Here is a 23384-nt window from a genome sequence, read left to right on the forward strand (position 1 = left end):
AATGAGTATAATAATAGCAAAATAAGATAGAATTTGTGAGATAGTTTGCAAATCTTAAAGCACTATATAAATGCTAGCTATTATTATAGGAAGTGATGCACTAAGGCATTGGTATTTCCTTCCCTATCCTGGGTTAAGTGATGAGCAGCAAAATGTTGAACTTTCCATCTTTTTTTTTAAGTTTTGTCCTTTGGATAGAGGTAAATTTTATTATTACCTTCTCTGTAGGTCTTCCTTACCTTAAAAAAAAAAACATACACACATAAATCCAGACTTGCAAAGAAAAGGGACATGAATAAGTTGGACTTTTGACAGTAGAACTATATAGATGATCTCTCATCATTCTAACTTCGTAGTGGGAGTATGGGGTTTTTCTAACTAGGTTTACACACTGAGGAGATCCTGAGGTAGCCAGCAAAAGGGAACAATTTAGAAGCATTGCAATAAATTGACTTTAGGTAGAAGATATTAGGAAGGGGAATGCTAACATATATAGTGTTACAAGGTTATATATGGATATAAAAAGATTTTATATATTCAGTATGCTGCTTATTGCTGTAGATAATGGGTTGGCAACCTTTTGTGTGATAAAAATGTTCACTAATGATGTTTACTAGCTTGTCGCTTCTGACTGACCTTTGGCTGATCTGACCCAACTTGGAGCACAATTGAACCCCTCGACCGTAAACATTGACATGACTTAGTGCTGTTCGGCCAGATTTTGGCTGATTTTAAATCTAATTCAGTTACAGAATTGTAGAACTGAACTGTGAGGTAGCATGGGGCTAGGGTTAGGTTTGAGAGGCACACTTTCCTTGTTTTCATTCTCTCTGCTCACGTACCATGTATATTACCTTGCTTGGGTATTTTTTTTTAATAGGATATCATTTACACATAGGTGGAATGTGTGAAAGGACTATTTATTAGTCTAAACACAGATGGTATATTTTGATTATATGTTAAGGAGAAAAGGGGAGGTTGGATCAATTTGTACAATATCTTAAGACTGTGGATTGTTTTGCCTGTGTAACTTGTTTATGAATCTAAATCCTCAGATTACCTTAGTTTTTCATGTAGCACTTTAAAACTTTTTAAATCTATAAAAAGACCACATACTTCAGCTGTTTGCTGAAGTCACAAATGTGAGTATAGCAGTTTGAAAAAACAGTTTTTTTCTACACAAATGAGTCCTAAAACAGTAAAACAAACTCAAGAAACGTAGCCACCATTACTGGCTTTAAACAGTTATTTACTTATTCCCATGTTTTTGTGAAGGTGAGAAACATTAAGAACAAATCAAAACCACATGTTTTGTAAGACTAGAAGGGGAATTGTTTTTATCTATAGGTATACTTAAGAATTTGTTTTATCCATGTTTAATACACTAAAACCCCAAAATGTATGCTTGTTTCCTGTTTTTCACTAGAATAGATCTTTTTAGAATCTTAGAGGCTGAAGTTCATAGTAGATGTTGCTTTTCCCAGGTACTAAGAATGGAGGAGATGCCTTCTTTGTGTCTCTGGAAAGTAGTTGGTCCTGGTGTTTTGTTTTTTGAAAGTAGGATATTTTAGCCACGGAAGTGAAATTAATATGCCAGGAATCCTGTCTACTCCCAGCTAATGTAGCCAGAAGCTCTGTCTATACTTATATCTATGTATTTCAACCTTCAGAGGAAGAATCCACTGAAATCCTTGGACACATTCCTTGGCCAGTGTCGTGTCATCATTTATGTCTTAGCTGGACTCGATGTCTAAAGAAGGCAAGATAACAATGTGAGAATTCTTTGCTCGCATTAGGACTTCATTTTAAATGTTTCTGTTAAGTATTGAGGTGGCACCAATCTATGAAACATTCAAGGTCTTAACTAGGTAGCACATCAGATTGCATATAGCAGACATCCAATAAATGTTGAATTGAAGTAAATTACTATGCCCAGTACTTGACAGTATGGAAAGACAATGTCCGTTTTCTAAGAATTAATCTAGCTGAGTCTGGAGAAGACCCATCACCAGTTACCTGTTGATAGAGTGAAAATCATTTGTTACAGCCAGTCTCAAAGACCTATATACTATATTATCTACTACTAGCGATAGTACTTAATTCACATGATTGTGGAGAGGCTCAAAGGAGATAATGCCTATGAAGCAGCTTTCCAAGCCTTAAAGCACTGTATTATCAGATCTTCTTGACAGGAGTGCCTACGCACACAATGAATTTATAGGTTCTTGAAGTATAAGGTGACCTGCAATTATTTGGGGAGCTCTGGGAATGACCTAGTGTTGCACATAAAACTACTTCTCTCCATAGTCTGCCTATTCCCAGAAGTGGAGTAGTCAAAAAGGAAGATTTGGAAAAAAGTGATCACATTCCTTATCAGGAATGTGATCTGGAAGCAGAAGTCAGTAGCATTCCTAGTGACAAATCATAGGATCATAAATTTATCACTATAAGGGACCTTAGAGACCATCAGTCTTCTCTGTCCTCCCTTAGTAGGGCTTCCACGTAGCTTGATCAAAGGTGGCCAGTTCCCTAGAATGGGCTTTTAGGGAAAGGCCTTCTTGATAGTTCTCTTGAAGACTAATTAAAAGTCTGGAGTTTTAACGGATAGTCAAACGCTGGGTTTTTGTAGGAGACAAGGTGTGTATCATATTGTTCTGCATGTCTTGTTTTGCACTTCTTATAAAGACAGACAGACAATATAAAGGTGCTAAGTAAAAGCAGTCCACTTGTGCTGCACAGACCTGCAAAAATGAATAAGAAACTTGGCTTTGTTGTAAATGTGGTACATGCTTTTCTCCATTCACTTGTTCTGGTTAGACTCAGACCTGCTTTGTTAGATGCCAACACACAGACATTGTACGTTGTACTTGGTGAGAGCCCATGCAAGGGGTGCTCCCTGGCTATGGCATAGATCTCTTTCAGTACTGTCTGTTTCTCTGCTCTGTCTTCAGGGTGGTAGATAAGCTGATACATACGCACCACTGAATTGGGTGCACACCAGTGGATGAGCGCAGATGTATCAGTGGTCTCAGACACCTCCTGGAGTTTAGGTGGGTCTGGGATGGTGTCTTCTCTACTGAGGCCAGGGCACCGGCACTGTGATGATTTCTGTAGTATATCACATGGAGTTTGGAGATGCTTACAAGGATGATAATCACAGAGAATATCTTGCTTAACCACATCCTTCCTCTCCTCTGCCTCCTCCTCCTCCTCCTCACTGTAGTCATCCAGCATGTCGATTGGAATCCCTATGACTGAAGCACTTGGCTGATGTCTCTCAGTAGTGGTCTGTGCCCTTTGATTGGTCTGGGGAGTGCTTACCGTGTGTGGAAGAGAGGGGATCCTGGGGTGCTTCCTAGGGAATGGGGTAGAGTCTGAAGTAGGTACTGAGATACCTGGTCCAATAGTAGCTTGGTTAAGGAAGTTTTTCCTAATAGCATTTTCTTTCCTTAGTTTTGTTGGAGCTGTTCTTCCAGCACTGGGTGGAATGGCCCAGTCACGAGGACCTACTGTAGAGACTATGGTAGGGATGATTGCTGTCCTTCCACCATTTTGGGTAGGCAGAGCAAGTTTTGGTGTATCAAAAGTAGCTTTCTTGCTCAGGATGGAGTTTTCCTTGGTAATATTAGGTGTCCCTAAAGCAGGAAATGCAGTGGGCTGTGTTTTGTGGAAGCTAGGAGAAGCCAGTGTCACTGATTGATTTGATCCATTTAATGGTTTGTTAGAGGAATTGTTATCAGCACTGCTTTCCAAGGAAGGAGGGCTTGATGTGATGGAGGTTGTGTTTCTTTTAGAAAGACACTTACTGTACAGCTGGGAGAGGGAAAGAGAAGACGAAAATGTACTGTTGGGGTCTGCAGCTGGAGTACAGAGAGTGTCGTTGGGCCTAGGAGAGTGAGACAAACCAGTTAGAGAACACTTGACGTCAGTGTCAGCATGATGATGGGTCAATGGATGGACTAAGCAGGGGGCTTTGGTATGATTTTAAAAGCCCTAAAGGGGCTTCTACCTACCCAGTCTTGATCCTTGCCAAAAGGTCTCAGGTTCCTGTATCAGTCATTCCTTTGGGTAAAGGACCCCACTGAAATCAAATGTTACTATGAAGAGAAACCTGTACTAAGCTATTGTCAGCCTTAAACACCTCAACCGAATTTGTTTATCCGATAAACTTTGGAGCAATGGTAGACTATAGGAGCAGTAAACTTTGCTAGGGAAGTGTGGAGTTAATGGAGGAAGGTCAAATAATGAGGTGCTGCCTGGGAGATAAGGCAACTATGGGTATGTAAGTGGAGCTAGAGCCTTTTGAGGAGCTAGTATGGATGCCTTGAGCCCTTAATACAGGGGCTAATGAAGAGGAGAAGGGAGTTGAAGCACTACCAGTAAACATCTCCTGCTGAACCGTTGTGGAGAGGGACAGCTCTGAACAACAGGCCTGAAAGACAACCAACTTACACTTAACTTTTAACTTGTCTGGTAATCGAAGGGGTAACGACATGATGAAGAAGCAAAAGTCAGTTCAACTTCATCACAAGAAATAGCAACTTCCCTTACCTGACTTTTATAAGAACTATGTCAAGTAGAAGGACTTCTTGGTTTTGATTACTTTATCATCTTTTTTTTCCCGGAGCTGATGAGCAAATCATCAAGTGAAAGTAACATGGGGTGACTGTATGAGGGAGGGAGTGTTAAGAGTAGATGATTTCTGAGCACCCCTTTTAGCACTACTATTGTATGATTAAATTCTGTCCTTTGGTGAAGTCCTACTCTGATGGATCATCATTAAGACATGGAAATGACCCCGATTTCTCAAAGGCTGTGCCAAAAAGTACAAGTTCTGGCAAATCCTAGAAAACTGCAATGGCCTCCAAGTATGGGAAAAATAATAGGAGTGTTGTTGCCCGGAGATCAGCTTCTCAAAAGTTCAGAAGGGTTCATCACTGGGGTGGCTGCAAGGTGATAAAATTTTTGGCAACTGTTGAAGACCACCCACAAAATCATATTTTTCCCACTTACCAGATCATTGAGAAATCCCTCCTTTTTTCACTCTGCATTTATTTTACAAATATTTTACATACACTTAGATTTGTACATGTCTTCCCTGATTGAATGTAAGCTCCTTGAGAGAAGGGATTCCCATCCCCTAATAGTGCCTCACTTATGCAGTGCTTAATAAATGCTTATGGGCTGATAGATTGAGGAGCATCCATGTTAGTGGATGTACGCTGACAGAATTTCAGATCCTTCAAGTATGGAATGAATCTCTGAAAAATCATCCTTCAGTGGGCAGAGCACCAGCCCTGGAGCAGGAGGACCTGAGTTCAAATGCGGACTCAGACACTCGACACACTAGCTGTGTGACCTTGGGCAAGTCACTTAACCCCAATTGCCTTCCCTTCTCTCCTCCAAAAAACAAAACTAAAATTATCCTTACTTAAATTGGGCTTTTTAGCTCCTTTTAATGCTAGCAGAATAGTTAACCTTTGCATGGCTCTATCTCAGAATTTCTTGTTAACACCCAGTGGTAATTAACAATTTGGGTGTCCTATATCCCAGTTCAGTATGCTCAGTCTGGAGCAAGAAATTACAGTATTTGTGTTTGTGGGTTAAGCAGTCATGGGATTTGGGACAGTTGAAGAATCATGCTAATAAAGGCAAGAATTCCTATGTAGAATGTCCATCAGAATAAAGTCATTTAGACTATTGTTGAAGGGTTATATGGGCTCTAAGTTGGAATAGGATGCATCATTATTGCTGTGAGAAGTCTTTGGGTCCTACTTTCTCTTCATAATTGGGCATTAATATCTGAAAAACAGTGACAAAGGACCATCTTAACCCAGAGAACAAGGTGGAACAACACAAAAGAACATAAAGTAGTAATAGCAATTTTGTGTAAGAGCTACTAGTAAAGAGTAAGCCTTATCTGAGGCCTCTCTACCACGAAGTTCTTTTTTCCAGTGAAATAATGGAGCCAGTTACCTGTTCAAGACCATTTTCTTGGAGAGGAGCCAAGACAAGTCACAGCTGCAAGTTAAAGGATTGCCATACAGGTTGATGAAAATAACCTGGGAGGAATCCAGGGTCCAAGGCTGGAAGGAACTCAGGTTGCAGCTGAAGTACAAAAAGTAAAGGATTAGAGAAAGAGGATCTAGGTATAAATTCTTTCAGATAGTTTTATTCTTGTGGTTATTATTACAAGGGTAATTGAATAGAAAATCAGAAGACAAAAGAGTTGGGTCCTGGGCCCACTTTTACCATCAACCGGCTATGATCCTCAAGGCAGTACCTTTGTGTCCCACTTTTTACTTCCCTCAAATACCAATTCTTACTTCAGATGCTTCTGGTGAGAATCAAATGACATTTCTGTGAAATGCACTTTGAGAACAATAAAACACAATAAATTATTATGGAGTGAGCATTCAAATGTGTGGTTAACAAGACTAATAACGAAGATTGAGAACTTACACTATACCAGATAATGGCCTCTAACATTCCAACATTTCACTATCATTTTAGAAATGTTATCCCAGATTAACAATGGTAGTTAATCCAACTTTATTTTTTATCCCTTAGACTTTCTTAGGGTAAAGTCATCCTAACAACTGCACAAGTGTCTGTGTGTGTAAGAGAGAGAGATAGGGGCAGCTAGGTGGCACAGTGAGTAGAGCACTGGCCCTGGAGTCAGGAGGACCTGAGTTCAAATCTGGCCTCAGACACTTGACACACTTACTAGCTGTGTGACCTTGGGCAAGTCACTTAACCCCAATTGCCCTGCCTTCCCCCCTCCAAAAAAAAAAAAAAAGAAGATGGCAAAAATACAGAATGGAGTGAATTAGGATGGGTGTTATGCCATGGCTGATATCAAGAGCTATCTCTAGTCTCAATAACTTCTATTTTACAAAGTGGCAAGCACATTTCCCAGTCTCTTCAGAGATAATGTCAAGATCACTAGCAACTTAGCAAGCGGAAAAGAGAGAACTCTGATCATTACTTAATCTTGGTCTAATTTTTGGTGTTCTTTCACTCAAAATCAGCTTTTTGCTATCAATCCACTGTGAAAGTAGTTTCAGATTGACCTCTGAAAAGTATCCTTGGCCTCACTAAATCTTGTTTTTATCTTTTGTTTTTCCTGCTTTGTTGAATATAGCATCTAACCCCAACATTCTTGTACATGTTAATCATATTAAATTGAGCTTCTAGAGCAGTGTAAAAAGGGAAAGGTTACCAAAAGGCAGCCTCCAGCTTGGGGGCGGGGTATGAAACTAGAAGAATTCACCTACTTTTCCTTGCTCATTAACGGGATGATTCATGTGAACCTTAGGGTTGGTTGGTTTGTTAGCATCAACTGGCAATCTGCTGCGAGTTATGATCGAAAGCAGAGTAACATCTTGAAAAGTACGCTGGATTTGGAGTCAGAGAACCTGAATTTAAATCTCAGCTTTGTCTAGGGCTCCTATGACCTTGGACAAGTCTCTTAACTCCTTCTCAGCCTCGATTTTCTCAGAGGCAAAGGGGTTGGATGAGCTAGGTGAGCTTGGGGGGAGGCCCTTTGAGCACTATGATTATCTTGGAACAGAACCCCATACAAACATTCATCAAAAATGAGTATTCATTATTCAAGTCGACATGGTACGTACATGATGGGAGAGGGCAGGACCTGGCTTAGAAGACCTCCAATTCTGCCACTTACTCTACTTGTGTGATCTTGACATCTCAGGTTTCTCATCTTTAAAACAAGGAGGACTAGATGACCTTAAAGGTGTCTTCTAGCCCCAAATCTATGATCATAGAATCCTCAGCAATACTCATTCTACAAAATTCATGGCCCAGGACAATTGCCCTAAATAGCTATATCCTAGTAATGACTGCTTATAGGCTGGAATAGCAAAGCAGTTTTGTCCTAGGGTTGGTGGAGCTGCTTGAAATAATGTGGATAAATGGGAACTTTGCCGACAGTCCAGCCAATTCAATCCAGTTGATTTTAATAAGCTTTTATTTAGTGCCTACTATGTACAAGATACCATACATTTCAAATCTAGCTCCTCCTGAAAATCCTTTGCATTTTCGGTAATGTAAAAGAAATAAGCAAGGTCTCTAATTTGCTTATCAAGTGTCTTGTCAATATATTTGGAGCCGAGGAGGAAAAGGAACCAGCACTAATTAGGGCATACTGTGTACCAGGCTCAAATATCTCATTTGATCCTTAATCCTGTGAAGTAGGTGCCTGAGAGAGACAGAAGTAAAGTGACTTGGGCCGAGGTCACACAGCTGTAAGTATCTGAGGCAGGATTTGAATTACATCTTCCTGATTTCAGGCCCAGCACAAAATCAGGCCCTTCTGACTCCAGGACCAGCACTCTATCCATGGCACCACCCAACTGCCTCAATTTCAGATTGATTCTCCTGTCAGTCTCACAGTTTTTAGCCTACGCCAAGGTTTAGGATAGCTCTGGCCAGGACCAAACCACAGCAAAATTATAAAAGTTTTCTTCAGCACCTCCTTTTCAGAGCATTCTTCTCTGCCAGTTCCCTAAATGATGCCCCACTGCCTGCTATTCTCTGGTCATCACCCCTCCCAAAGCTAGTCTTACTCCCTCGGTAGAATACAACCAGTTCCATCCTTCCCTCACATCAAAATGGAAACAACTGGTGCAAAGTGCACTGAATTTAGTGTCAAAAACAAATAGAATGAAAAATATATATTGACCTGTATTAGGATAGGAAGCCCATTAAAATAATGCATTAATATGTTCAACTTTGAGAGGCCTGGAATTTAGTAGAAATGGATCGTGCTATATCACTTTTGGAAAAAGTGCATGTTTTCAGCGTTTGCTAACTACTGTGTACAATTACAGCCTTCCTTTTTACACCAATATTCTCCCAGGAATGAGAGATGATTCCCAATAATGGAACACCTTATCTCAGGAGAAATAAAATTTCAAATAGCCCAAAAGCAAGTGGAAAAATGTTTGGTGTACATACGTACTTAGAATTATGTGTTTGAGAACTGGCATAAAAGACATTATTAAAGACATGTATGACCAGAAAATGAGGGATGGGGTAAGTAATGTCACAAAAATATGTGACAAGAGATGGACAGCTTAATTGTTGCACAGGTTGGAATAATGGAGGGATTGCTCAAGGGCAGTGTTGGAATTACCAGAGTAACTCCTTCATCTACACAGGTGACAACGCATCTGTGATTTCATGGCTCAGGCCCAGTAAGGTGCCTGAGGCACATGAAGGTCAAAATGACTCTCCCGGGGCCCTGTAGCTAAGTGGCAAAGGAGAGAACTTGGATAATCCTGACTCCAAGTCTATTCCTGCTGCCTCTTATCCTGGCACCCCTGAAATACGCAAAGAACCAGGGGAAAGCCTGTAGCACATTGGGTATGTCTTACCGGGGGATACAATATGGACAAGAATCCTACTGAATGAAAAGTCATGAAGAGGTTGTGACCTGCATCAGTGGTGGGATTGCCTATACAGTGAAATACATCTCACCAGTCCAACAAAGTAGAAGGAAAACCACAAAAACTATATCTGTTCTTAGTTCTGTTCCATCAGGACCCGGCTCTCTTCCCCTAGAACTGTCTGGTTACCTAATATCTCAGCATATGCTAATAGGTTACTGTGTTGCCCCATGAAGTAATAGCTAATGGACCTCCAGAAGACCATACACAAACACACACAAACAAGTTACTGTAATCCTGGGCACTTTTACTGGGAAGCAAGGAGCCTTTTTTTTTAAGAAGGGAAATAGAAATTTGGTTCAGCAGTCACTTATATATACAAGCAGTACCAACCCTAGATCTGGCCATTCCTTTTTACTCAGATCTTTCTCCTGTTGGCATGTGCTCTGTTTTTAGTTTTTCATCATTTATGGCCTCTGAATTCTCCATAGTTTCAGTTTTCTCTCCCCAAGCTACTACTTACTCTCATGTGTGGTACCAGGCACTGAAGGGTTTTACACCAATACTCCCACACATTCCAAGGTATGGGGCTGTTAAACCAGAACTGTACATTTTTTTATAGGAAAAGTGGAAACCTTACCCCACCATGCTGTTTCAAAGTCAGAATTCAACAACGACCCTAAAGCTATCCTGTCAGAAGCTAAAAATAAACCTCAAAATAAATCTTCATGCAAGCTGAGGCTAAGATTTGGGATTGAAGCCGACGCACACATATCTGTGCCTTTAACCAGGCTAAGATTCTCTTTCCAGACTTAACAACAAAGATGGAGAGTTTGGATTGGCTTTGATTTCCAGTGTGGCCTATCTGGATAAAGGGATGTCACAGTATGGGAGCTATTCTTCTAGATATGGCTGACCACCCACTAAAGCAACTGCCCATGTGGCATAATCCATTGGACCTGTGAAGGCTCTTGTCCATAAAGGATCTCACCAATTCAGATGTCAAGTGTCTGATATCCCCTTTGAGTTAAGTGTCTCTCCAGGTTCTTCTTTTAAAATGAAAAAGTCTCAGAGTAGAGAGAAAAGGTTAGTTAATTTCCTCACACTTCTTTTTGTGGATGCCAAGATAACCTGAGATACTGATGTGTTCATAAAAATAACTTGGCATAAATGGAAGGTATTAAATCATTAATGCCTTGGGATTTTACAAATGCAGACACACAAACACTAAGCATATGGATCTGAGATCGCTCTGAGAAACACTTACTTTTGGAGTAGAAGAGACTGCAAATGAGGAGTATCTTCAAATATTTCTGTTTTAACAAAACTCAGCACTTGAGAGTCTTGACAATCCAGTACTCTCAGGTTAGGGGTAGCCTTGAATATTTCCCCATCGAGGCTTTTCAGTCTTGCCATCTTCTTAAGGTAGAGGGACCTGAGGTTTGGTACGTCCCTGATCCATCCTAGCTGGACTGAAACACAGAGGCAGAACTCTTTGTGGACCACATGAAGGGAAGCGAAAAGGAAGGAGCACTAAAAAGGAGTTAGTTTCATTTAAAACAACAACGACAAACACAAGTGGTATAATTTCATGAATATGGGAGCTGATCAGAACTTTAAAGCGAAACTCAAAAGACCACATTTCAGATTCTTTAGTCAGTCATTAGTCTAGAATCTCATCTAGAAAATATGTCTTATGAGAAGGACTGGATCCAGAAATTAAAGACTATCATATCTCATCGACTCAAAGAACTGGAATTCAGTCCAGCATCCTCATGAGAATAATAGGCTCATCATAGACCCAGACCTGAAAGAGACACAGAGGTCATTTAGTCCAAACCCCTTCATTCTACTGAGGAAGAAATTAAGGGGAAGTGACTTGCCCAAAGTCACACAGGCAGTAAATAGCACTGACAGAATTCACAAAGGCTTGTCCTCCGATTCCAAATCCAGCCCCATTTTTACCTGAGATGAAACTGAGTCTCAGAGAGGTTACTTGCTCAGTGTTACGCTGCTAGTAAAGAGAAGTCAGGACTGGAAACTAGCCCAGTGTCTTTCCCCCAATATCATAATGAGGAAACTAAAGAAAAATCAAACCCATCCCAGTTCTCTCAAGTAGCTAATAATTTGCAGATATGAAATACAATGAGGTAATGAGTGGGACTAAAGGAGTGGGGAAAAGCAAGTAATACAACTAAGAAAACTACTTTTTCTTACCTTTTGACTGATTTCATTTCCTGACTTCCCTACAAAACCAAAAACTTCTCCTTCTGAATTCCATCCCATTACCTAAATTCTCTTGCTTCTCCTAGGTGGGATTTATGGGGGAAAAAAATCTACTTTCCTCGAGATTAATTTGTATCATTAATGATACCAACAATAACGGGCATTTATATTGTGCTCGAAGGTTTGCAAAATATCTTACTTATGTTATTTCATTTAACCCTCATAAGAACCCTGTGTTACTGCTTTTGTTGTTGTTCAGTCGTGTTCAGATCTTTGTGACCCCATTTGGGGTTTTCTTGGCAAAGATACTGGAATGGTTTACCATTTTCTTCTCTGGCTCATTTTACAGAGGAGGAAACTGAGGCAAACAGGGCTAAGTGATTTGCCCAAGGTTAAACAGCTAGTAAGTGTCTGAGGCTGAATTTGAACTCAGGTCTTCCTGACTCCAGGCCTGATGCTCTATCCACTGCACCACCTAACTGTCTCAAGAACCTTGTGAGCTACGCACAATTATCCCCATTTAACAGATGACAAAATCTAAGGCAAAGAAAAGTTAAGTGACTCACGGCCAGACAGTTAGTAAATGTCTGATGTGACATTGGAACCCAAGTCTTCTGGACTCCAAGTCCAGTGATTTCTTTCTCCACTAGGACAACTAAAGAAGGAAGTACAGGAGAGGACTGGCCCTCCAGTGGTCTGGACCCAGGATGTACAAACCTAGTATTGAGTCTATGGAGTCCATCAGTTAATAATTATTTCCTGAGCACCTATTAAATTTCAAGCAATTACTGTATGTATGTATGTGTGTGTATGTATATGTATATATATTCCTAGTACTGCAGTGGTTGCTATTATTCACTAAAAAACCAATTTTGTTCTATACCTTCCTTTTCATCCCCTTGTGACACCACACACACACACACACACACACACACACACACTTTTATGTTCATATATAACATATATGTATGTGTGTGCATACATACATATACACACATAAACACACATATATATGGAATCTTCCTGAATCCAAGGCCAGCCCTCTTCCCATGATGCTACTCTGGCCACTCTGGCTCTCAAACAAGAAAGATATGAATTCAAAAGTGTGTATGTGCATGTGTGCATGTATATATGTATATCTATGTATATACATACACAGATATACATATGTGTGTGTGTGTATAAAGATAATTATAATTCTATATAAATATGAGTCTGTATAAAACATTTTATAAATAACTATTTACTTATATAATATATACATATATCTATGTATGTGTATAATGTATATATTATATATAAATATATACTTATACACACATATACATATAACTAAACACACACACTTCAGAGTGAGTGGGGTGATGTAAACTTTTGTAGTCACATCTTCTTTGCTTGAGAGCCACAGTGGCATCATGGGGAGAGGTCTGGCTTTGGAGTCAGGAAGACCTGGGTTCACTTTCTGCCTCAGACATACATACACTGGCCATTTGACCATGGGAAAAGTCATTTCACTTCTCAATGCTCCCCAAAGTTATCTAAGTTGCAGATGAGTAGCATCAGTTAAAAGGGTTTTTAGACACCAGAAATTCCCCACTATAATGTTTATTGTTTAAATCCCAGTCCCATTCCTAGAAAATTCCTCAGACTTACTTTCTGGAAGAAAAGTCCCACTCAGATCCAATACTTCCATGGTATGCATAGGTGTCTTTTCTCCAACTTGGCCTAATATTCTCTGAGCAAAGGCTGACTCTTTAATCCCTTCTTGGTCATTTTTCCCCAACAGGGTAGCCGACAGGTTAAGGAAGCGTAGGGATGGAAAGCATGAAAATGCCCCAGGTTGGATTTCCAGGATAGGATTTCCCACAAGTGAGAGCCATGTCAGGTTCTGTAGCATCACAGTGTGGCAGCTGGGTACGGATGAAAGCTTGTTAAAGCTTAGGTCCAGAGTTTCAAGGCTTTCAGAGACAGGAGTCTCCCCCCAGTGAAGTTCTTGGATCAGGTTGTTCCTCAGGATAAGAACTTGAAGATTGGAGAGGTCCCTCAGGTCCTGATCTCTCAGTTCCTTGAGCTGGTTGCTGCTTAGGTCTAAGCTTTGTAGTGTCCTTGGCAGACAGGGAGGGAAGCTTGTGAGGCTTCTGTTTACTAGAAACAAGGTGGCTGTTGTTGTCATATTAAACTCCTCACAAGATAAGCTAGAAAAACTGAGGTTGTCCTCCCAGGGACCAAGCCGGGCAACTTGAAAGAGAGTTGCGACTGCCTTTGGCCCAGCAATACCTTCTTTGCTTGGTGGGCTGTCAGGTGCTGCCCAGCCCAGCTCCATCATGGAAAGCAGCAGCAAGAAGAACATTCTGTGGTTTCAGTGGCCTCCAAGTATGGACCTTTTGGGGAAGGGGGAGCAAAGACCATCAGAAGACATAGCGAACGCAATCGCTGTTCGGTGCCCAGAAGCAGTTTCTAAGTAAAAAAAAAAGGCTGGGGTGGTTTTTCCTATTATGCCTGGAATGGTAACGTAGAAGCAGGGGATGCAGTAGGGTTTTTACTAGAATGAAAACCAACTCTTCTAAAAAGCCTAGAAGAGAAAGCCATGATTATAACCTTAGACAAGCCTGGGATATTTTGATGTGCAGAATGTCAGACCTTAAAGAGCCCCAAGGTCAACACTCTCACTTTCTCTGTGGAGACCATTTCCTAATAATCCCTGAGGACCCTATGTACCAAGCTAGAACATTAAGCTGGCACTTCTGGGTTTGAAAACTTGATGAATCTCAGCTGAAATCCATTCCCTGTGGGGGTGTGGGGGTAGAGGAGGAAGAAACCATGAACTAAATTCCAGGGTCTCTGGGAACACAGTCTATTTTTTAAAAAAATTGCTTAAAAATTATCAGCATGAGAAACATCAACAAACACGAACATATCCTTATACAAAACCGAAAAAAAATAAAAAGAGGATATGAAACTGTGAGTTTCTATTATGCACAGCGTGTTTTGTTTTGTTTTTTAAGGTATACAATACATTTAACATGTACCAACTCTATTCTGTTTACCTCTGTCTCCTGAGTGTCCTTCTGCTCTCTTCTGAGTGATTTTAAAATGTTACACTGCTGTTCTTTTTTGGCATCACTATCTCTCCTCTCCACCTTCACCCCCCAAAATGCTCTTCTTCGTAGAACCCAGTCTTTTTATTGTGGGGCTATTTAAAGAGATCCTTTGGGTCACATTTTAACACAGGGGTTCCTTTCTGCATTATGTGTCTCAGGCTTCACTTTTGTAAGATGAGGAAAGTATTGCAGCATCAACTGACCCCAGAGAACATGGACACCCCAAGAAAAGGCTTTACTTCCCTGTCTCAGTCTCTGAGGGATGACTTTAGAGTTTCTGTGAGAGGAAATCAACACATCAATGTCACATGTACTTCTTTAAGATGAGTAGTTTAAATATTGTCATTATAATAATTAACATGTACAGGACACTCTCAGGTTTGCAAAGGACCTTCTATACGTTAACTCCTTTGAGACTCAGAACACTGGGGAATAGGTGTTGTTATCCCCATTTTAAAGACAAGGAAACCGAAGCTGAGTGTCTAGCTCAGAGTCACACTGGCAACATTTGAACTCGGGTCTTCCTGACTCCTACGCTATGGCTTTACCCATTCCACCACTTAGCTACCTAACTATAGACAGACTTAGAAACACACTAACCTGCTCAATGCTAGAGAAACAGCAAGAGAAAAATGGGGGCTCCATTCCTGCCTCCAACACTTCAATCACTCAATCAGTAAGCATTTATTAAGCACCTGCTGTGTGCCAGGCACTGTGCTAAGCTCTAGCACTTGAAAGTTAAGTGACCAAGGGCAAACCCCTTAATCTCTGTGAGACTCTGTGTGCTCCTCTGTTAAGTGGGAACAGACGTCACAAGATCAATCCAATGAGACGGTGTCTCTAAAACACTTTGCAAATTGTACTGTGCTATATAAATGTCAGTCATTATTAAGGTAGGGGAGCAAAGAAGCCCCTGGCATATGGGCCTTCAAAGCTAGCCACTCCCTCAGTCCTGCTATCAATGTCTGCACTAGCTCACAATTAATGCTGTTCATTGTGGCCCCAGCCTGAGACGCGAGCTTTACTCCAGTCATACATCTAATGATATGTTTGACTCTAGGAAAGCCAGATTCCTCCATAAAATGAGAAAACTGGGCTGGATGACTTCTAAGGTCCCTTTCAGTTTCTACATAACACAACCATGATTCTGAGAATCGCTGTTCTTGAAAGTGGGTGAGGAGCGGGGTGGGAGTGAGTTCAAGAAAAGGTTCGTTTACTTTGTACTCACCAGGCAGGCACCTTTTGAAGTATGTAGCCCTCCAGTCCTCCTCTGATTTTCTCTGCTCCTTTAAAAAAAAAAAAGATAGATTTTTGACAAAGAACTTGTTAGTCAGCCAGCAGCTTTGTTCACAGTCCCAGGGGCAGCTCTTCCCTGCTCCCCCCCATCCACATCCTTTCTGCCTCTCCACTCATGGTTAGGGGCAGAGCTTACTCCAGCCCTCCTGAGCCCCTCCTCCTCCTGGTCTTCCTCCTCCTTCTGGTCCTCCCCCTCACTGAGCTTTCGAAGTCATTAGCTCCTCTCTTCTTTACCCACTGGCCCCTCCCCACTCTCCTCCATGGCCAGCTCCTTTCTGAGCCTGTTACAGTTTCCCAATCTCTTGCTTTCTACATTGTCCGAACTCCCTGGGGGTGAAATATGCAAGGTCCCTGCTCTCACAGGATCAGGGTTAAAAAGGGTCAATGGGGCTGGGTGGTCAGGCAAGGCAGCTTCATCATTTCTCAGGAATCTGCTCCACCTTGGCTTTTCCGGTGCCAGGTGGCTGCTATTTCCTTGGGAGAAGTTGAAGTTGAATGGCGAGAAGAGAAAAAACCCTCTCTCTTTTTACCCAAGGCAGGACAGCCGAATGTCAATCCTGAATGAACTCTGTGACCATTTATGTTCAGTAGAGTCTGGTGCAGGCCTGAGACAGATACCAAGAAGTTAATGAGAGTCCCTCAGAAGTGTCTTCTCCGAAGTTATTTCTGAGCACACAGTTGACACCTAAAAAATACTTGTTGATTGATTTTGTTACGTGCAAAGTGGGAGGAAGGAAAAGGAGGAAGGAAAAAATGAAGAGAGCTCTACTCAGAAAGGCCTTTAGTTACTCTCAAAAGCAGGATAATAAAAGAGCACTAATCATGTTCTGTTTTCAGCATACATGTTCAGATGTTTTATGTTCATTTTGCAGTGGAAATCTGTTTCTAGATGATATATATACATACATATATATTTCATTATTAATCTATAAGAAATAGAATACATTTGTGGAATTCCTAAGACCAGAGTCAACAGTTGTTAAACATTTATTAAGCCAGGCACTATACTAAGTACTGGATATACAAATATAAAAAAAGAAAGTCTTTGCCTTCAAGGAGCTTACAATCTAATGGGTCATGCTTGCCACCTAACAAAAAATCACATTAACTTAAACTAGATTAGATCACATGGAACATGTTTAACAGTGGATTTGTACACTCTAAGTGCCAGGGAGATGAAACTAATTTTTAAAAAATTTAACATTTTTACTCTTAATTTTTTTGGAGGGGGAAAGGCAAGGCAATTGGGCTTAAGTGACTTGCTCAAGGTCACACAGCTAATAAGTGTCAAGTATCTGAGGCCAGATTTGAACTTAGGTCCTCCTGACTCCAGGGCCAGTGTTCTATTCACTGGGCTACCTAGCTGACCCTCTTAATTTGTTTTAAAAAAAAAAACACCAAAAAAGAGAGAACAGTTCCATATAAAAAGAAGAGAAAAAAAGGACTACATGTGAAACTGCAAATCCTTTTTGTATACAGCTTACCTTTTTTTAAAAAAAGGACAATGAATTCAATGTTACTTTTTTATTTTTGCAAGTATTAATTATTCCTCCCTCCCACTGCTCCTCAAACTGAACAATAAAAAATCTTCTATTAAATAAATAATAATAGAAATAAATATTTTATTTATAAAAAATAAAAACAAATATGCAAAGCTATCTTGCTCTTCTGTGTTCCCTCTGTTCCCCTTTTGTCCACTTCTATGCGTTCTTTAAAAAATGCTTTGATGACCCTCTTTTATTTCTTTTTTTTTATTTTTAGCAACACTATCTCTAGCTTGAAATGGAGCTGGCTAAACACTAGTTATCACTAGTTTAAAAAAGAATGTAGTAAAATTATAAAAAAAAAATCTTGGCCCCACAGAAGATGTATGAAAAGATACCTTCCCTGGCTTCTCTGAAGATGCTGGTGTTTGATGGGGATGGAGCATTGCATATAATGTCAGATTATTCTAATATGTTGATTGGTTTTTCCTGAATTTTTTCTTCTAGTCCTCTCTTTAAAAAAAATCTCTGTTAGAAGAATTAAACAGTTCTGAGAAGAGGGGGAGGAATAGAGAGGAAAATGTAGATAATTAAAGACAAAAGATATTAATAAAATCTATTTTAAAATAATAAATGGTTGTCTGAGTTCTGCTCACTTAACTCTGCATCAGTTCATTCAAGTCTTTCCAGGCTTGACTGAAGCCATTTCTTTCATTATTTTATAGTACAAAAATATTCCATTGCATTAATATACCACTATATATTGTTCAGCTCTTCCCCAAATAATGAGTAACCCCTTAGCTTCCCACTCTTTGCCACAACAAAGAGAGGTGGTATAAATATTTTTATACATATAGGACATTTTCACCTCTTTGATCTCTTTGGGTTATAGGCTTAGTGGTAGTATTACTAGATCAAAAGATATACAAAGTTTAGTGAATTTTGGGGTATAGTTCCAAATTGTTTTTTTTTCCAGAATGGCTGAATAAATTCACAGACCCACCAACAGTATATCAGCTTGCCTGACTTTCCTAAGCCCCTCCAACAATTATCATTTTCCATTTTTATCATCTTTGCCATTCTAATTTGTGAGAGGCAGGTCGGGGTTTTGTTTAATTCATATTTTTTTCTAATTATTAGTGATTTGAAGCATTTGAAAAACATAACTGTTGACAGCTTGGATCTCTTCCTTTCAGAATTATTTTTTCATATCCTTTGACCACTTATCTATTGGAGAAAGATTGTCATTCCTGTATATTTGAATCAATTGCCTACGTGTCTTGGAAATGAGACCCTTATCAGAGAAACCTGCTGCAAAGGTTTTTCCCTTAGTTAACTGTTTCCTTTCTAATTTTAACTACATTGATTTGTTGGTACAAAAACTCTAATTTTATGTGATCAAATTGTCTCTTTCATCTTCCATGATCCTTTCTATCCCTTTTTTGGTCATAACTTGCCCCCCTTTCCATAGTTGTGAAAGATATTTTCTTCCTGGCTCTCCTCATTTCTAAACTATATGATTCTTCACATCTAGGTCATCCATTTGGAGCTTACTGTGGTATAAAAGACTGATTCTTATCACAACCTCTGTCAGTTTTTGATGATTTAATCTCATTATACTGTTCCCTTGATTTTCTTTTTCCCTCTTTTGATTAGAATCATATAATTTGAAGGTTAGAAAGGAGCTTGGCAGTCATTTGGTCCAATGCATACCCAAAAGGGGCTCCCACTATCATACATCTGATAAGTGATTGTCCTCTGCTCGACACTCTCCAAGAAGGGGAAACCCACCACGCCATTCCACTTTTGGATGGTCTTTTAGAATACTAAACTATTTTTAAAGGATTCTTCTCAGAGAAGTAGAAGAAATGATATGCCAGCAATTACATTTTGTCATCTAGTTGGTTCTTTAAAAGTTTTATTAGTGCAAAAATTGTAACTATCTTAGTCTGTAAATCTGCTCATCGTTTGCATTGCTGCTTACTAGCTGTATAACCATAAGTTAGTTACTTGACTTCTCTGGACCTCAGTTTCTTCATCTTGGAAATGAGGGAGTTTGACCAGATGACCTCGAATGAGCCTTTGAGCTTTGGTTCTTACAATTCTATAGGAATTCCTACAATTCCTATAATCCTATGAACATCCTAAGAATTCCTATAATTCTATGGATATAATTCTACAAATATGAATCCGTAGAATATCTCAGAGTTGCAAATGTAAAGCAAAGCGGATACTAGTGTTCCTCCCCAGCCCTTGACCAAACAGACAGGGGACCTTTTCTTCCTCCAATCCCATTAGAACGTGAGAGAGTCTGGGGGTAGAGGGTGAGAAGGGGTTAGTCATGGAAGATTGCACCAGATTCTGATATCAGACCAAAACTTATCTCTCTTCCTGTCATTCCTTATCTAAGTGGTGTTGAAAAACACCAGATTGTCTAGGACAATCATAGCATTTATCTTAATGGGACATAATCTCCTTCCTCACTCCAAAATCTCAAAAATCTACTTTGAATCAAAATCCCAGCTACAGAAAAATGATTCTAGCAAATCCAAAGATATATCCCAACCTGCCGAAAGGATTGGATTTTTGATATTCTGATTCTGCCAGTGACCAGGTCCAGGCAACAAAACCATGAGCTAAAGTAATAGGCCTTTTTCACTTTAAAGCCTAGGTGCATTTACCAGGCCATTCAGTCCTGAGCCCAAGTCCCTGGTTTATAGGGGCAATAGCAACCGGCCATCGATTACATAACCTAAGATCAGATATTGTTGTGAGGGCCCATGTCTGTAATCGAGCTGGGAGAAGGTCCATGGGAAATATAAATTAGAAACAGAGGGTAACAAAAAGACCAATTGATGAGGCTTCAGAAGATCTGGGTGTGAGTCCTGGCTCTTTCACTTCCGTGTGATTTAGGCCTTAGTTTCTTCATCTGTAAAATACAGGGTGTCCCTAAAGTCTGGACAGATAGGAAAAAATGCATATTTTGAAATATTTGTAATATTAACAGACCTTAGCCCCCTTGACTTCTTTTTCTGGGGTATGCCAGAGGAGAAGATGCACTCAATGAAAATCACAGATGAAATACACTTGATTGAACGCATAAAGAGTGAATGTGCTAAAATTGATGGCAATGTGGAGTTATTGCATTGAGTTCATGTGAATCTTGCAAAGCACATCAACCTTTGCATCACAAATGATGGAAATCATATTGAAGATGTTACTTGTTAATATTCCAATTAAATAAAATGTTGTTGAAAATTTCATTCATTTCATTTCTTGAAAATATGTATATTTTCCCTATGTGTCGCCCTGTATATACACACATATGTATGTATGTATGTATGTTTGTATGTATATATATATGTGTATGCATGTACAGATGCATATGCAGGCAGGTAGGTGGCACAGTGGATAGAGCACTAGGTTTAGAACTCTTTCTGAGTTCAAATCGGGCCTCAGACACTTATTAGCTATGTGACCCTGGACAAGTCACTTAACCCTGTTTGTCTCAGTTCCTCAACTATAAAAATGAGCTGGAGAAGGAAATGGCAAACCACTCTAGTATCTTTGCCAAGAAAACCCCACATGGGGTCTTGGAGGGTCAGACACGACTGAAACAACTCAACAACAACAACGACGTACACATACATATATATGTACGTATACAAATTTAGCACTCACCTCGTAGCATCACTATGAACACATACAAGATAATACATTCAAGATGCCTTATAAACATAAAATTCCATATAAAGTGATATAGTCTTGATACAAAGTAAAACTTCCTAATAAACCGAACTACCCCAAAGAGGATGCATTGCTTTGATGGGTGACCTCTCCAGAAGTCTCTGAGGAAGGCTGTCAGGGACTCCCCTGCCATCTTCTCCACAGCTTCACCAGCAGCCTTGCGGCATACATCTGAAACTATGCCCTGGGGGTTTTAAATCTTTCATCTCTAGAATTTGTCATAGGGCCCCATAAAAGTGTGGTATCATGATAAAGAATTCAGGTAAGTGTCAACAATTAGTGACTTCAATACCAAATCATGTAAAACAGATGATGACAACAAAAGAAGGATATATTGCACGTTAAATTTTTTTTTAAAATATAAAAAGGTATTTAAAAGGCATTAAAAATAAAAATTACAAAGTTGATTGTATATGTCAAGAAATTTCCTTTTTTTACTTGGTAGCAGTTAATTTACACACCACTGTAGTGTTACACACCACTCGAGTGTTAGTAAAAACCATTGCCCATGAAAAAAAATTCATGCTTATGTGTGTTTTCCATTTTGCCACAATTGCCCTGTTAGCCCTTATACGCTATGACCGTGCCTCTGAGAATTTGAGTCATTTCTAAATTATAGACTATCAGTTGCCAGTGAAATGAAGGGGAAAAGGCAATCATTCTATCCCAAAGAGTGGTTCTCCTTATCCTAACGTATCAATTCTGTTGCCCTAATTTAGCCACAATGGTCCAATCACTTCAGTCCAGTTCTTAGCAACGTGGGACAGCCCCCAAAAGCAGGACAGGCAAATGTTCATTGTGCTAGGACCCTGTTATTCCCCCTCTCTAATTCTTCCTAAAACCTATGAACAGAGCAAGAAGACAGTTTTGATTACATACAATTAAAATGTTTTTTGTGCAAACAAAACCCATTCAACTGTAATTAAAAGGGAAACAGGTAATTAGGAAGAAAAAAATCTTTGTAGCAAGTTTCTCTGATAAAGGTCTCTTTTCCAAGACACACAAGGAACTGCTTTAAATTTATAAGATCCATTCCCCAATTTCTCAGAGGAATACTTAGAGAAATGCAAAGTAAACCAACTGGGAGGTTCCATTTCACACCTAATAAGATTAGTGAAGGTGACAAAGAAGGAATGTTACAAATGATGGAGGGATGACAAGAAAACAGGCACATTTATGCACTTTTGATGGAGCTGTGAATAAGTCTATCCATTCTGGAAAGCAATTTGGAACTCTGCCCCCCCAAATGACTAAGCTGTTTATTCCTTTTGACCCAGAAACACTATTACTTCTCCTATAGCACAAAAGGTCAAAACTAGAGGAAAGGGACTTAAGTCCCTGTCTCTGTCTCTCATTCTCTTTCTTTCATTCTCTCTCTGTCTCTCTCTCTCTCCATTACATATTCATTTTTGTTACAGAGATTAATAAATTATAATATATGAATGTAATAGAATACCATTTCACTTTATATCGAATCCTCTTCTTATGTTGTGCTGTGTACATGGAAATGGTATTTTTTTCTGGGTCTTTTTGCATTTAAGTTCAAAATGAATTTAAAAACTCCACTATTTTGCCATAAGAAATAACAGAGATGGTTTCAGAGAAACCTGGGAAAATTTGAACAAACTGAAGCTAATTGGACTGAGCAGAACCAAGTGGACACTTTATACAATAACAGTCACATAAAGACAAACACTTGAAATACTTAAGAACACTGATTAATGGAATGACCAATCATGATTCAGGAAGACACACAATGATGAAGTATTCTACTGACCATCTGACAGAGAAGTAATGGACTTAGGGAACCAAGTGAGATGTATACCTTTTGGACATAGCCAATGTGGGAATTTATATTGTTGATTATTCAGAATTCTTACAAGGGCGTTGATTTTCTTTTTTCCAATGGGAAGGATGAGGGAGAGAAAATAGACTTTTGTTAATGGGGGAGGGGGAAACATAGACCACAAGGCAAAAAATGCACCACTGGGAGAATGACCCTGTGCATTGTGGGGATGTTCTCTCTACCTTTCCTCGGGAGCAGGTGTGGCTATTTGTCATTCTTTTCCAGAAAGCTAAAGTTAACTTCCCTTTTAACTTTTATGGAGTGATGGTTTCAG

At 39.7% G+C, this 23384-nt stretch overlaps 1 protein-coding gene across 1 annotated transcript; it reads right to left on the reverse strand.

Annotated features, from left to right (window-relative positions):
* Nucleotides 1–1232: 1232 nt before the first annotated feature.
* Nucleotides 1233–13999, reverse strand: LRRN4 (leucine rich repeat neuronal 4). Its single transcript, XM_036750560.1, has 4 exons — nucleotides 13290–13999; nucleotides 10678–10882; nucleotides 5977–6108; nucleotides 1233–3886 (listed from the first exon to the last, which is right to left on the reverse strand). The coding sequence occupies exons 1-4, from the start codon at nucleotides 13984–13986 to the stop codon at nucleotides 2578–2580; spliced, it is 2343 nt and encodes a 780-aa protein (XP_036606455.1). The 5' UTR covers nucleotides 13987–13999; the 3' UTR covers nucleotides 1233–2577.
* Nucleotides 14000–23384: the final 9385 nt, after the last annotated feature.

The sequence above is a fragment of the Trichosurus vulpecula genome, chromosome 3, assembly GCF_011100635.1.
Source record: "Trichosurus vulpecula isolate mTriVul1 chromosome 3, mTriVul1.pri, whole genome shotgun sequence".
In the NCBI taxonomy this organism is placed as follows: Eukaryota; Metazoa; Chordata; class Mammalia; order Diprotodontia; family Phalangeridae; genus Trichosurus; species Trichosurus vulpecula.